Raw genomic sequence first — 13,633 nt, forward strand, 5'->3', positions numbered from 1 at the left:
ACGCAAAAATTATATTTCCACAAAATAAAAATGTTGGTGTTTTTAAATATGAATCAGACTACCCAAAAGTGATGTAGCCTATGTTCAAAGTCAATTCCATTCAATATTAGTTATATAAAATGGCATTGGCCTGTTGCCTATAAAATAAACACTTCTCATTTTAAACTCTTATTTTATATTAATTTATATATTGTCACATCATGTCAACAAGTTACTACTACAATGTGTCCCCGCATCGCTAAACTGAAATGGATAGATTTCATGATGACGTAACCAGGAAGTGGCTGCAGCTTTCGACGAAATCAAAAACCATCGGCAGAAGATGAGTCGCATTTATAACAACACTGCGTTATTAAATAAACCTGTGCATAATGAAAAACTATCATCCGCATGGGATCCAATAGTTCATCAGAGGTAACGTTAATAACTTAGCCTACTTTAAAGTGCGAGCTTGCTTTTTGTAGTTGTCGACTGTTTACTTCTCCTCATCTCCCTTACAGATCAGTAACATATAGCTAATAATACTATAAAAACATTATGAAATAATTTCATATGCTATAAGCCTATGCTTCAAACTTTGAAATATTTTGTCAATTTTGTAATAGCAAGTTACAGTATTATAGTTTATAGCAACACCAACTATGGAGTTCTGGTGTTTTATGTATCGTGTATCAATGTGTTTTATGTACCATTTTCACTTTCCAGTGGTCATGGTGTCATTTTAGAGGGGGCGGTCCTGGATGTGTCACGCCATGTCATTACAGATGTGAACAACAGAAAGGTAAAATGTTTGTTTAATAGAGAACTTCAAACTGTTCCTCAACTCAGAAACGTAGGTTACTCTGCAATCATGATCATTCACTTATTTAAACTACTGTTCAGAAGTCTGGGGTCAATAAAACTAAAAAATAAAAATAAAAAAACATTTCAAATGAATGCTGTTCTTTTGAACTTTCTATTCATCAGAGAATCCTAAAAATGTTCTATCTTGGTGTCCACAATAAAACGTTTAATATTAAATAATAGAGAATATTATATGTCAATATTGATAATAATAAGAAATGAGCATCACATCAGCATAATAGAATAGAATGATTTCTGAAGAATCATGTGACACTGAAGACTGGAGTAATGATGCTGAAAATTCAGCTTTGCATTACAGGTCCATTTTAAATATCTTACAATAGAAAACAGTTATTTTAAGTTGTGATAATTTTTTAACAATACTATGTTTTACTGGATTTTTATCAAATAATATGAGTCTTTGTTCAAAAACATTTAAAAATGATATCAACCCCAAACATTTGAACAGTCAAGAATATATAATTTTATTTGTGATAAAATCATAATATAATATTTTCCATGACTCTTAATGATTAATAGTTTTATTGTTGCTTGTCTTGCAAGTTTCTGATATCCTTTTCATTAAAATCTAAATTGTGTTTAAGGAGCGCTTCAATGTTTTGTACATCAAACCAAGCCGAATCCATCGCAGAAAATATGATTCAAAAGGAAATGAGATTGAACCTAACTTCAGTGATACCCGGAAGGTCAACACAGGTTATCTGATGTCATCCTTCAGTGAGTAGCCATAATGTGCATTTATTCAGAATCATTCAGTTTTATGGCATGTTTTTATTGTGCTTTTTAATGGCAGCCTGTTTTTTTTATGTGTTTTTTTTTACAAAACTATTAAATAAATGTAATATGCCGATTTATAAAATATTATATGCATGTTGTGAGCAAAAGGTGTGTTTGTGTGTCTCAACATTGCAGAAGTGGAGGCTAAGGGTGAAACAGATCGTCTAGATGAGCGCCAACTGAGGGATATTGTGAATAAGGACCAGCTGGTTAAAATGACTTCAAAACATTGCCCTGGTCAGGGCTTTGCATTCTGGATCTCAGAGGAGGAGATGAGCAAAACAGAGCTTGAGTCTGGCCAAGAAATCCGTCTTAAGACAAAAGGAGACGGGCCCTTTATTTGTGAGTGCAATGCTAAAAATAGTGTGTACTTTTAAGTAAATCAAGGTGGCTACAGTCTTCTGTGTGTTTTTTCCTGTCTAGTTTCCTTCGCCAAACTGGATGGTGGTACAGTGACAAAGTGCAACTTTGCAGGAGATGAGAACGCTGGAGCATCGTGGACAGACAAAATATTGGCTAATAAAACTGATCAGGAAAAGACAGGGAAGAGTGTCGGTCAGGGTGCCGGAGCAGACGATGAAGAATGGGTAAGATTCACTGCTGTTTTGCTCTGGCCACATGAAGCATTTGTATTTAGGAACAGATGTGTAATCAATGTGAACATTTCCTGTTATTCTATCATCAAGAGGTTTAAGATTAAGTCAAACAAAGGATTTGTTTGAGTTTCTTTATGCAAACCTGTAATATCTGTTTTATGTTGTTTGGGATCTTTCAGGATGACTGAATGACACCCTTGAGCTTCCAGGATTGGATCACAGTGCCTTGTTATCTGTCTTCCAAATGTATATTTACACCACAAAACAAGACCTCACAGTCAGTATTCCTATGTTATCACATGAAAATATAATAAATAAACAGCAAAAGTGCCATTTTAAAAGAAAGACTGTTATGCATTTTTATGTACTAAGTATTTTCAAAAGGTTATCCTTTAGTTCATCAAGCATCGTTATTGGAAATGTATAATATTTCATAATCATATTTATCCCTCAAACCGTATTCACTTTATAGCCCTTAATCCTGTAATTGTGGACTAATGTGGGCACAGAGGATGCAGGTGTGATCCTAATTTTTATTTATTATAAATGTTTTATCACTGTCTTCGATGAAGTTTTGTCTATCCATTTATGGTGTGTTTTTTTATTTTGGGGGTATTTTTGAATTTATTTACTTCAAAAAGTACCACATTTTCTATGTAAATTATTTTTATGTAAATGAATTACTATGTAGTTTTTTTTTTAAACTACATTAAAATATCATTCCAATAAGTTCTTAGAGCTCAAACCTAAAGATGAAGCGACTTTGCGACTTTTGGCTTATTTTAGAATGCTCTAAATTACAGTTTTTGCCATTCATTACTATGGGTGCGCATTTTTGACCCAGATACAAGATTAAGGAGGTTTTTTTTTCACCCACTTAACATTGTAAAATTGAATAAAAAAAAATTGTGTGTGTTCAGGAGGAAAACTTAGGAAAAGTAGCCAAGTCTTGTACCGCTCAGATCAAGGGAAGTATTTTTTAAAAATAAATCAAAACTATTTTGCCCACATTTGTCCAGAATACGGTTTTAGGGTTAAACATGCAACTATATTAAAATTATGGCCGATTAATGGCTGATTCTAAAATGATACACTATTTTAAAACACTAAAAAACTTAAAATCAGTTGTTTTAATTGTTAAATAAGATTAGGCATCGCAAAATCATAATATACAGTATAAATAAATGATATTATATACATAGATTTGTGTTTTTCAGTGAGCGTTAAATGGCAGCAACCATCATTTTGATGCAAAAAGGAAAATATGCATGCATAATTAAATATCTAATATCGACAATATATAAAAATAAGTGCGTGTGTGTTACAGATCTATTACTGTACCAGTGCATCAAAAGAAACAGCAGTGTACAAAAATTCACTTTATTTAAAGATTTACATGTTTGACTTTTACATGTTTAAAAATATTACTTTTGTCATTCATAATATCATCAATCACAGTAATCAACAAAATTAAAGCTATGGTTTTATAAAAAGGTCCTATTGCAAAATACGCATATTTCATAATATGCATTTTAATTAAAATAAACTATACAAATACAAGGAATAACATAATAGTCCTTTGTGCTTTTGTTTTGGTTTATGTGCTTAGATGTGATTTCATCACTGTAAACAGTACTCTGTAATTTCAGCTAAATTATATTAAAAGCAATAAATTAAGCTGTCCTAAACATGATTTTTTTGCCTTGTTCCTTACATACACCATAGATCTGGCTTTGACTACTCAAAACAGCATAAGGGAATGTGTTATGTAGCCATTTTAAAATTGCACATTCGTTGTTCTTCATTTCTAAAGCTCGACTAATTCTCCAGCGAATACCATCTCAGAACCACAGTAGAGAGTTGCTTCGATTGTGAAATGCCATTACATCTGTTTTTGATTGTGCGGGCCTACAAAAACTCTTATCCTATAGCTGTCCATTGAACCAATTCTTAACATTTTGCTTGTTTTCATTCACCCACTTAATGTTGGCCTCTGTCCTTTCAATGACCTGCTGCAAAGCTCGAGCTGCGAACCCATTCTCGTTCTTGTCCTGGTCCCTCTGAAGCTGCTTCAGCTGTGTAAAGACAATTTTGAATGTTTGTGTAAGAACAATGGTGGAAACACAATTACAGATTGAGACATCATCAGCTATTACTCTTTATTATCCCCCTACAATAACTGAAAGAGTCAGAGAGTAACCAAAAAAGGCAAACAACAGCACCTCTTCAAGTTCAACGTCCCTGGAGAATCTCTTTGTCACGCCATCTAGTAGACTGCCTAAAGATATGATTCCCGCTCCATACCTGCCCAAAAAAAGATGATTGTTAGTCACATGTCCATATACTTCCAACAAGTAACAGAGATAAAACCTTTAAGACAATTATCATTCATTTATAGCTGAAGGCAGCCTTTGGACCCTGAATTGCTGTTGATCTTTGACACTTTTTATGTAACTTAGGTGTTATAACTTCCTGATTGCTGTGGCAATTCCCGATTCATATTTTAAAATTCATCATTTACTTCAAGCCAAAGACACGGACTGAACACGTTTGTGGACTATGTCATTTGAGTGGTTTAATTTGCCTGCACTGTTAAAAAAAAAAAAGTATTGTTTCTATAATTGTACATTATTGGAGTACTCAGTCTTTCTACTTCAAAATGTTGTCTTTAATTCAATGTGTTGCTTGCTGAATCTTTGTAATAATTGTGAAATTTACTAGCATGTTTTTGAGTGCAAATTGTTAATTGATTGAATTTAAAAAAATCAATCAAACTTACTCTTGGGTGATATATGACCACTTGCTACGAACGAAACCCCATGCGAGTGGCTGGCCGGCGACATTTTTGGCAATGTAGTTTATGGTAGACACCATATCCATCTTTCGTATCTTCGAAGGGTCAAGAGTGTACTCAAGATATCTGTTGGATTACAAAAGTCAGTAGTGAGTATAAATTAAACATTGCGTGGAGTAAAAACGTTGAGATGGTGTAAAGCTCAACTCGCTGCCCTGACCTGTTCAGCAGCCAGATTTCTTTGGTACATGATAGGGCATATCTTAATTTGTCTTTCTCGGCAGCGACTGTAGTCCTTTGGTATTCTTCCCAAACAAATTCCCAATCATCCTCATCGCCGGTAGCTATTGCACTGCAATAGATTGCTCTCCTCAAATTCGGATGAATCCTAAATGTAAAAATACATCAGCTTTCAAGTCAATATATCTTATGTTTATGTATAGATATGTTGTAGAACTGTAATTTACAATAATTTCATTTAGTCTTAAAGCCGCAACTCACCAATTTGTGCCATTTTTATATTCAATGAATAGACTTGTTGCCATTTCTATGCAATCAGGAAGGCCATTGGTGCAGGCCACTGAAATAGCATTTACCTGGTTAAGCCTAAGAAGGAAAAAAAACAAAGAATGTTTGCTAGATTTCCAACAAAATATATGTAAAGAAAGACAAAAAAAGTGCTTACTGGTCAGTGTAATCCTTAGGAATGGTTGCATTTCTTGTGTACTCTTCAAAGTGCTCATATAGTCCTGTAATTTGCTTGCGTAGGTATTTCTTAACAGGGAAATGTACAGATAAGTTATCACATTTTTCACGGTTTTGTATGTGTTCAATTAGACCGTTTTCTTGTGCTCACCGTCATCGCACCATAGACCTCAGAGCGATCAAACATAAGGATTAAATGGTCCAGGTTTTTCAGTGCCGACTCCCATGGAATATACTCAGTATCATTCACCAGGAACTGAGTTAGATTTAGTGCAATATTGAGGTCGAGGCGATGAGCCCTGTACAAAACATATTAGAAGTTAACATACAGAAACAAATCCCAGTGAACAATAGAATTACCAAATAATCTTAATGAAAAAATTAGGGATGTCAAACGATTAATCGCGATTAATCGCATCCAAAATAAAAGTTTGCGTTTACATTATATATGTGGGTGCACTGTGTATAATTATTTTATATATATAAATATAAATACAGAAACATGCATGTATATTTAAAAATATATATTATTTATATATAAAACATAAAACAAATTTATATATAATATAAATGTATATACATGCAAATATTTCTTAAATATTTACAAATATGTGTGTGTATTTATATATGAAGAGTTCAGATCCAAAAGCATCTAAGTGCCATTTGAAATTTTCTTCTAGAATGATCATTTTTATCAAACTTGTATATTTAAGTTCAGTGATTTCACTTAAATTGCAATGATGATTACCTATTAATTGTTATTTAAGTGAAATTACTGAACTTAAAAATACAAGTTTGACAAAAATCATCATTAAAGAAGAAAATTTCAAATGGCATTTAGAGGCTTTTGCATCTGAACTCTTCATATATAAAATATACACAGTGCACCCACATATATTATGTAAAAACAAACTTTTATTTCGGAAGCGATTAATCGCGATTAATCGTTTGACAGCCCTAGAAAAAAATGTACCTTGCCAGATTAAAGGCGTCATCAATGAGTTGCCCTCGGTTGATGAGTGGAATGATCTAAAGATGTAAGGTATTTTTGATCACATCAGTAGACTATTCTGCTTGAATTTTGAATATTTTCTGTAAATGACAAAACACACTTCACACAAGTAGGCTACGTGAACGCAGACGCTTCATTTTACGTAACCTCGCTGAAATATGTCGGATCGCTCGCATTATTCTCAGCGCTGCCACGAGAGGCGATAGCGTGCCGTGAACTACCAAATTTTTACAGATTTTGTATCCCTTTTTTACAGTTTCAATTCAGCAGCGGCTACTGTATGGAAAAAATGACTAAAACAACTTCCATTTCATGCTGATTCAGTATGTTTATAGGAATTTACCTGAGTAATACGGTTTAATGTGTGAGGCAGCCTATTTGAATGTATCTCTATCGCCCCCTTGAATGGACCAATGGAACAACGCACGTTAAGTATGTTTAATCGGATCGGTTGTCGGACAAGGGTTTGTGTACTTGTGCAAAGTTATGTTGCCCTTAACTGTAAAGTGATTTAAAAAAGGATCCTAATAACATGTCTTACATCATGATTTTCTTCAAGCTGCATTTGAAGTTTGTTCCAGTTTTCTTCGTCGTAGTTCACACGGTAAAAGCCAGTGCAGTTGATGTTGGCGAGAACCCATTCATCTTTGAGTTGAAAATGTGGCCTTCGAACTATAGGGAAGGATGCAGAAATGAGCAGCAGGGTCAATCACTACAAACAGCGACTGCATGTTTAGCCCTGTTGCTTTGCCAGGTTTCCTTCTCATATTTTAAAATTAAGCTTTAAAGTTGATTCGTTCCTTACCTGGACCATTTACTTTCAGTAAATCTTTTTTCAACCCCAGATCATCAGACTTAATGTATGTGATTTGAACCTGCCATGGAATACTGTTAGGAAGAAAATGAATAATTTTTTTAATTTGGAAACTACTAAATTATAGAGACTAAACAATACAGACTCTATTGCATATAATGGGACAATAATTTAGGACTTTTTATTGTATTAAGTTTATATCCAAGGCTATAAATGGAACCTAAATGATTCAGTAAATATGATAATATTGAATACTATTAATTTTTTGGAACTCACTTATGGCCCACGCCTGGCTTTAGTAAAAACTGTTCTTGAGAAGTCTCCCCCGTCTGGGTAATAATGGTGATTACTGGGTACCCAACTTGCTCAATCCATGTGCTCATGAAGCCTTCCAAATCTAGATTTGTCTCCTGATCATTGTTGGAAATATGTCATTATTCTCTCATATATTATATCAACTTAAAAAAATAGGATATAGGTCCTTGATTTACCTTTTGCAAGCATTCCAAAAGATCGCTGTACACAGTGTTATTGTACTTGAAGTTGTTGAGATACGTCTGAAATATAAACATTTAGCAATTAAACAAGTCCTGACCATACTTTAACATATTCAATACATAATCACATCATATCACAAAAGGTCATAAGTTATAAAAACACAATTATATTAATATATTTAAAGTACACTGTAAAAAAAAACATCATAATTTGTTATAACATTTTATTTTTTGTGTGTAAAATCGACAATTTATGTGGTTCAGATAACATAATATTTTGAGTTTCTGATTATTAAATCAATCTCCATTGTATTAACTTAATTTTTCCATTTCAATGAACTTAAAATTTGAAGGCAACCAGGTTACTTCATTTTTTAAGTCAAATAAATCAAATTTGAGTTGGGGATTTATAAAGCTAAATAAAGCATCTGAACATTTTATAAATACATTGTTTTTAAATAAGTATACAGTACAGTTACACCATATTCTTGTGATGGCTAAGCTGTTTTCAATCTTGATAATAATAAAAAATATTTTTTGAGCACCAAATCAACAGATTAGAATGATTTCTGTAGTAATGATGCTGAAAACCCAGTTTTTCCATCGCAGGATAAAGTTACATTTCAAAAGTAAATAAAATAGAATAAAAATAAAAATTACCTTGACTCCTCTCATAAATGCTGTTTCAGTCATGAATGAGGACAGCATTCTCAACACAGCAGCACCCTACAGGATGTACAGAGCATGTATTAATTTCGAACATTAAGCAACTTACTGATGACACTATAACTGAGATGTCATGCCAACCTTGCTGTATGTGACGTCATCAAAAAGTTCTATGATCTCGGAGAAAGTCTGAATATCATTTTCATACATGCTGAGAGGATGAGAAGAGTTCAAGGAATCCACTTGAAAGGCGGACTGGATTTCTCTGAGAACAATTAGATCTTTCTGAAAACACAAATGAACAATATCATCAGAGGAGGTTGGAGTTTTAATTTAATCATGTTATTCCCATTATAGTTGTCGACAAATAAAAACAAAATAAACAAAAACATACCAAGTCCCAGTTAGCAGCTTCCACCCCAATGTATGACATATACGTCGAAAATGCTTCATTCAGCCACAGGTCATTCCACCAGCGCATAGTGACAAGGTTTCCAAACCACTGAAATTAAGCACAATTCAAATTATTTTAATTCAATACAAACAATACAAACAAATTATTTATTTAAAGATTTATGATTTAGGGGTTCTCAACCCCTAGTTCTAGTGCATTATCTAAATATACTGTATGTTCTATATATATATATATATATATGTATACACAGTATATATATATTTAGGTTGTTATACTGCAATTAACAATGCCATTCAATGAAATATGAAGCCCAATGTAAACTTTAGTCAGTGATGATTTATGCAATAGGATATTAAGGTTATGAATAACTTTACCTGATGTGCCAGACCATGAGCAATCTGAGTGGCCACCCGTTCTTTGTCAAAGGTTGATCCCGTCTCTTTATCGTACAGCAAACCTGACTCCTGATATGAAATTAACCCCCAGTTTTCCATGACTCCAACACTGAAATCTGGCAGTGCAATCTGATCTGTAATAAAACAAATTTTGCTTGTGATCCTCCATGTCTTTAATATGGAACACAGACTCATTTCAGCTTAGTCTGTTTGGAATAGTTCACCCAAAAATGAACGTTGTGTAATGTTGTTTCATACCTAAATTACTTTTTTATTTTAGAACACAAATGATATTTCGTAACACTTTACAAGGTCATTTGTTAACAATGCAATAATTAACATTAACATTCTTAAAGCATTCTTACCCTTTGTTAATGTTTGTTAAAAAACAATGTTCAACAGATACAACTTTTGATCTTAACAATACATTTATGTTTAATTGACATTTACTAAGATTAATAAATGCTGTAGACGTATTACTCACTGTTAGTTAATGTTAACTAATGTAGTTAGTTTATGTTAACAAATTAAACCTTATTGTAAAGTGTTACCAGTTATTTTTAAGGTCTTTTGTCCGGTCCATACAATATAAAAACTTTCAATAAGTGAACTTCATCCATATGTATTGATGCAAGCAATTAAAATAAACCAAATAATTCAATAGAGCCATTGAAACCTTGCTGTTTTTCCCCTCGACTCACCTAGTTGTTGCAGCGGGTATTTCAATCCAAATTCCTTCTCATAGCGAATCAGAATCGGATGTGTTATTTCAGCTGCATAGTCAGCATGGCCAGCAGCAATAGCCTCTCTATGAGCATATATCTTGGAAACACATCATAATAATAATTTGTGAAATGTAAAAAAACGAAAGAAAGAAAAAAGTCAGCACTGAAGTATCTTAAATATAAATGAAAGCAGCATACATGCATGTATGTCCCAGCAGGTATCGATTTAGATGTAAAATCAGATAAAGTTAAAGCCAATAGATAAGTTGACATGTTGGGGGTTGTTGGAAATTGAGTCACAACCCATTCTTCTCCATCTATTTCTATCGAGTATTCATCTGAAAAACAGAAATGATATATCGAGCATAAATCCTTTTCAAATAAGCAACAGCTTTACAGTTTGTTGTTTTGAAATTTATTGTTGTCTGTATTAGAGACTGTATTTAAGTGTAAATATTTATACTTTTAAAAATAAAGGTTCTTCATCTATAGATTAAGAACCTTTATTTTTAAAAGTGTAAATATTTAGTCTTAAATACAACAATTTTAGTAAATCGAAAATTGTTCTTCTAAGAATTTTTTTGTTAACTTTACTTCTCCAATAATCTCCAATAATTTGTTGAACTTACTTAAAATTTCTTAGTAATCTGTACTGTTTGCATGCTATGCCTTTGTTACTCAGAAAAACCTTGTAAACATTACTTGACTGGTTTGAGTACCATTTTTTTATTATATATATAAAGATTTAATTAATTGACCATTACAATTTTTTTTAGCTGTCTCTTGTAAGTATAACCCCAATAACGATAGCAACTAAAATTGTAAATTGTAATGGTAAAATAAAGCCAAAAATAGAAAAACAAAACAGTGTAAAAAAATATTGTTGGTTTAAATTAAAAAATAAGTAACCTGGTTGCCTTAAAATTGTAAGTTCATTGAATTGAAAAATTTAGTTAATACAATGAAAGAGATTGATTTAATCATCAGAAACTTAAAATATTATGTTATCTGAACTACATAAATTATCTAAGTTGATTTGAAAAAACTTAAATGGATTAAGTAAGATTAACTTGATGCAATTAAGTTATGCTTACTTAATGAAATTGAGGCAATGAGTTTGCATAACAAAATTAAGTAAACTGAACATATATGGTTCCATGAAGAAACTTTAAAATCCACGGAACGTTTTCATACCACAAAAAAAAAGTTGAAAAAAACATATTTTTTATACTGTACACTGAAAGATTCTCTGGGGAACTATTCTATGGCGCTGTTGCGAAAACCCCACTTTTTAAACCTTTATTTTTAAGCAAGTATATATATTATATATCAAATATGTTCTTTCATGTAATTTTGACTTTGTTAAGCCTGACAAGTTAGGATCCTAACCTCCAACTCCATTGGAGAGGGCTTTAATTCCAGGTCTGTGGATAATAGTAATCTTAAACGTAGCCTTCAGAGCTGGCTCATCAAAGCACGGAAATACTCTCCTCGCGTCTGTGGGTTTCAACAGGCTGGTGGCGAGGAATCTGTTTGTGAAGAAGTATTTACGCAAATTAAACAGTAAATGTACATAATGGCGATTTCATACAAAAAAAAACCTCAGGAGGCTTCTCGCAATGAACAATTTACCAAACAAAATAAATGTTTTAAACTAGTTATGTGACCAAATACATACAAATATATATCTTAGCCTGAAATAGCACATTCACATTTTGTCAGTCAATGAATGTTCTTAGGTGTTTTTAACCGAACTGAAAAGAGACATTTGTAAGACAAAAATATTAAATATAATTTTATATATACGATTAAAAGAAACTAGATCTTTACCTCTCTTCATCCTCCTCATCCTCGTCTTTACTCTTCTCAGTGTACCGGTTCACATACAACCCATTCAAGTTTTCAAAAAGTTCCCCTTCGAAGTTGGTAAAAAGATGATAGTAGGTCCCATTTCCAGATAACTTGCCCTCGAGTTGGATCTCGAGAAAATTACTTGCATTGTAATGAATTGTATAACTGCTCTTTAATATTTCATTTGAATCAGATTTCACTTCCACATTTGTCACATTTAGGTTGTGAACATGAAGAAAGATGGTTTTGGAGTCTTTCATACACTTAAACTTTACAGTTGAGTTCCCCGTGAAAAAGAAGGATTGGTTTGTGTAGTTGTTAGTTATCGCTCCATAAAAGTACGGTTGGAGGACGACGTTGTAGCTCTCAGGGATCAAATAGTCGAAGAGTCTGAGATTCGTAGGAAGATCTGTTGGAATGACCTGAGGTTTAGTTGGAGTAGGTGGAACCAGTGGAGGATTACCCTCTATTTCAAGTTGGAACATCACTACCATCAACACTAAACCGCAAACAGAAGAAACCGTGATGACCCCAATGCCGACAGCCACGGCCTTAGAAATGCCAGTTGCTTTGGCCATTTCTGATGCTTCTGAGAAACCTCCAAGAGTGAAGTGAGCTAAGGGAACTTGCTGAGCGTTTTTAGACTCTGTACCCTCTCACGGATCTTGACAATATATCAATTGGGACGTCAAGCACCACTACCACGCCTATCAAGGTTACATATTAACTAGCATGAGCCAGAAACACACAAACATGACTGTATTTGACATGTAGTGCGTTACATCGCTCTTTGTCCCACATCTGGAATCAGTTATAATATCTGTTGTGCAGTCAAAGGTCAGCAAAAACACATAAGAGAGTTTTGATGCAGAGAAAAGAGATGTGCATTCTGAAAGTAAATGTACTTAATCACTGGAACAGCGCGGAGAAGTCCCATCCGGATCCTCGAGTCCATCTTACGTTCTGCCATAGATCTTCAGTCATCCAGCTGTTTGGGACCCCGGCAGAGGTGACAGCTGCGTTCTGCCCAGAAACTTCTCTGATTACTCACTGAACAAAACAAACAAAACATCAATGATGAATTTCTCACCCTTTCCTACTACTAAATCAGTTTGGCTTTGTAATTTGGAGTGTGTTGTTAGGGGAGGAGACTTTTTGTTTTGTTTAACTCAACCCTACCTTCCTAGTTTTAATCTAAATGTCTTTAAAATCAGCAGATGGTAATGTAGATGAATCTACTTTTTAGATCTAGATGGATGAATGGATAGATAGAAAACTGTCACTCTTTCAAATACTTTAAATATCTATTTATATTCATTTAAAATTCTAATTATTGTCTATTTCGTTTGTGTCTGGCTCTTTTAAACAATAAAATGGACTAAATAATGATTATAAATTATCTAAAAAACAATCCTACAAATTAAAAAAATAAAAAACACTTATAAAACAACATAAAACATTGTTGCCCCTCACCAATGGAACCAATTGCCTCTGGACAGCTGCGTTTTAAACAATCAAAACA

At 33.2% G+C, this 13,633-nt stretch overlaps 2 protein-coding genes across 2 annotated transcripts; one reads left to right on the forward strand and one right to left on the reverse strand.

Moving 5' to 3' along the window:
• Positions 1–255: 255 nt before the first annotated feature.
• arpin (actin related protein 2/3 complex inhibitor) lies at positions 256–4,139 on the forward strand. Its single transcript, XM_039684256.2, has 6 exons — positions 256–414; positions 706–781; positions 1,449–1,581; positions 1,777–1,983; positions 2,065–2,228; positions 2,417–4,139. Exons 1-6 carry the CDS (start codon positions 323–325, stop codon positions 2,423–2,425), a joined length of 681 nt encoding a protein of 226 aa, XP_039540190.1. The 5' UTR covers positions 256–322; the 3' UTR covers positions 2,426–4,139.
• On the reverse strand, positions 2,851–13,157 carry anpeplb (alanyl aminopeptidase, membrane like b). The gene is made up of 20 exons (XM_039684220.2): positions 12,091–13,157; positions 11,650–11,789; positions 10,459–10,598; positions 10,237–10,357; positions 9,515–9,669; positions 9,120–9,227; positions 8,867–9,010; positions 8,720–8,785; positions 8,054–8,119; positions 7,839–7,972; positions 7,554–7,636; positions 7,290–7,420; positions 6,710–6,765; positions 5,888–6,035; positions 5,717–5,805; positions 5,533–5,637; positions 5,252–5,419; positions 5,017–5,157; positions 4,460–4,541; positions 2,851–4,312 (listed from the first exon to the last, which is right to left on the reverse strand). Exons 1-20 carry the CDS (start codon positions 12,687–12,689, stop codon positions 4,163–4,165), a joined length of 2,826 nt encoding a protein of 941 aa, XP_039540154.2. The 5' UTR covers positions 12,690–13,157; the 3' UTR covers positions 2,851–4,162.
• Positions 13,158–13,633: the final 476 nt, after the last annotated feature.

This window comes from Pimephales promelas, chromosome 10 (genome assembly GCF_988280905.1).
Source record: "Pimephales promelas chromosome 10, fPimPro1.hap1.1, whole genome shotgun sequence".
Lineage (NCBI taxonomy): Eukaryota > Metazoa > Chordata > Actinopteri > Cypriniformes > Leuciscidae > Pimephales > Pimephales promelas.

Excerpts from the sequence above, each read along its gene's own strand:
- arpin (XM_039684256.2), top strand. The coding sequence starts at position 323 with ATGAGTCGCATTTATAACAACACTGCGTTATTAAATAAACCTGTGCAT. Across the intron at positions 415-705 it reads GATCCAATAGTTCATCAGAG|TGGTCATGGTGTCATTTTAG; the intron begins GTAACGTTAATA and ends TTCACTTTCCAG. Across the intron at positions 1,984-2,064 it reads AGGAGACGGGCCCTTTATTT|TTTCCTTCGCCAAACTGGAT; the intron begins GTGAGTGCAATG and ends TTTCCTGTCTAG.
- anpeplb (XM_039684220.2), bottom strand. The coding sequence starts at position 12,689 with ATGGCCAAAGCAACTGGCATTTCTAAGGCCGTGGCTGTCGGCATTGGG. Across the intron at positions 7,973-8,053 it reads TTTTGGAATGCTTGCAAAAG|GAGACAAATCTAGATTTGGA; the intron begins GTAAATCAAGGA and ends AACAATGATCAG. Across the intron at positions 7,421-7,553 it reads ACTGAAAGTAAATGGTCCAG|TTCGAAGGCCACATTTTCAA; the intron begins GTAAGGAACGAA and ends CCTTCCCTATAG.